We start from the raw sequence: 1,396 nt of genomic DNA, 5'->3' as shown, positions 1-1,396 counted from the left end.
TACTACTACTACTACTACTACTACTACTACTACTACTACTACTACTACTACTACTAAACCGTACATACATACATACCAACAAACAAACAAACAAATATACATATATACAAACCAACAAACAAATATACATACAACCATACAAACAAACATACATACTTGCGATACAATTTTAAAGTATGACTGTTTTCCAGAAAGTTACAAAACTCCAAAATTTCTTTCTAAACGGTTATGAATGGACTGATAGATATGTAGATGTTGGTTTGTTCGTTTGTATGTTTGTTCGTTCGTTCGTTAGTTTGTTTGTTCGTTCGTTCGTTTGTTTGCTTGATGATGGCGATACTGATGATGATAATATTGATGTCATGACGACGAGTTTGATGATGATGAGGAGGATAACAAGACCAAAGAATAAAAAGTATAGAAAGAAAAAAAAGGACATACCATGTCCATGACTACGAAATATTGAATAGTAAAATAATTTTCAGAGAATTGATGCATACAAATATACATACATACATACATACGTACATACATACATACATACATACATACATACATACATTGACCCTTCTAAATTGGGCGAATTTGACGGAGCCCTGCGCACCGCCCTGTCGTCGATTTGCAATGTTCAAGTGACTGACAGTGGTTAGTCCCAGGCTCAGCTGCCGGTGCGATTTGGTGGGCTGGGGTTGCTTAGCGTGGTTCAGCTGGCTCCCGTTGTTTATAATTCTTCTGCCGCTGCCACTCTCGACCTGCAGTCTTCCCTGCTCCACCGGTTTTTTCGTTGCCGCGATATTTTTCCCCCAGTGTCCGCCCCGGGAGACCGTACGCACGTCCAAATTTTGAACGAAGAATATAAAAAAATCTTTCAAAATTTGTTGTCTTCATGCGGCGACGACTTTTCCACCGCTCGTTTGTTGGCCATGTCCAGCGTTGCCAGCTGTGGGTGGTTGAGATCGTGGCCTAACACCTCTGTGGGCACCAGGCTTGACGACGAGTCTGTGAGATTTGCCATTGGCTTCAGACTTGGCCTGGTCATTCAGAATAAATACACGTGCCGATGTGGCGCTGGGGCGGACGAGTTTGGGCACCACGGTTTGGTTTGTCGCCTGGGTGGGGGCCGTCAACTACGTCACTCAGCGCTAAACGATTACATTTGTCGGCTCTTCTCCAAGGCTTCAATCCCGGTTCTCAAGGAACCACCCGGCATTTCTGCGCATGATGGTAGGCGCCCGGACGGATGCACGCTAATACCTTGGAGAGCCGGCAGATGTTTGGCGTGGGATGTTACGGTCCCTGGCACCCTCGCCGAACGATACGTAAACCTGACAAGTAAAGAATGCGGTTTGGCCGCGGCCAGGGCAGCGGACGAGAAAATGAAAAAATATGGGAATGC

At 44.9% G+C, this 1,396-nt stretch overlaps 1 protein-coding gene across 1 annotated transcript in view; it reads right to left on the bottom strand.

Moving 5' to 3' along the window:
• Positions 1 to 1,396, bottom strand: part of HELRODRAFT_161869 (hypothetical protein) — a gene marked incomplete at both ends in the record, with an annotated part of 29,378 nt that overhangs the window by 21,206 nt on the left and 6,776 nt on the right. The window contains one exon of the mRNA XM_009021741.1: positions 567 to 608. Within this exon, the coding sequence (XP_009019989.1) occupies positions 567 to 608 (42 nt within the window). The remainder of the gene's footprint in view (positions 1 to 566; positions 609 to 1,396) is intronic.

The sequence above is a fragment of the Helobdella robusta genome (genome assembly GCF_000326865.2).
Source record: "Helobdella robusta unplaced genomic scaffold HELROscaffold_3, whole genome shotgun sequence".
Lineage (NCBI taxonomy): Eukaryota > Metazoa > Annelida > Clitellata > Rhynchobdellida > Glossiphoniidae > Helobdella > Helobdella robusta.
The sequence above is the reverse complement of the archived record's forward strand: the minus strand, read 5'-3'. Positions and strand labels throughout refer to the sequence as shown.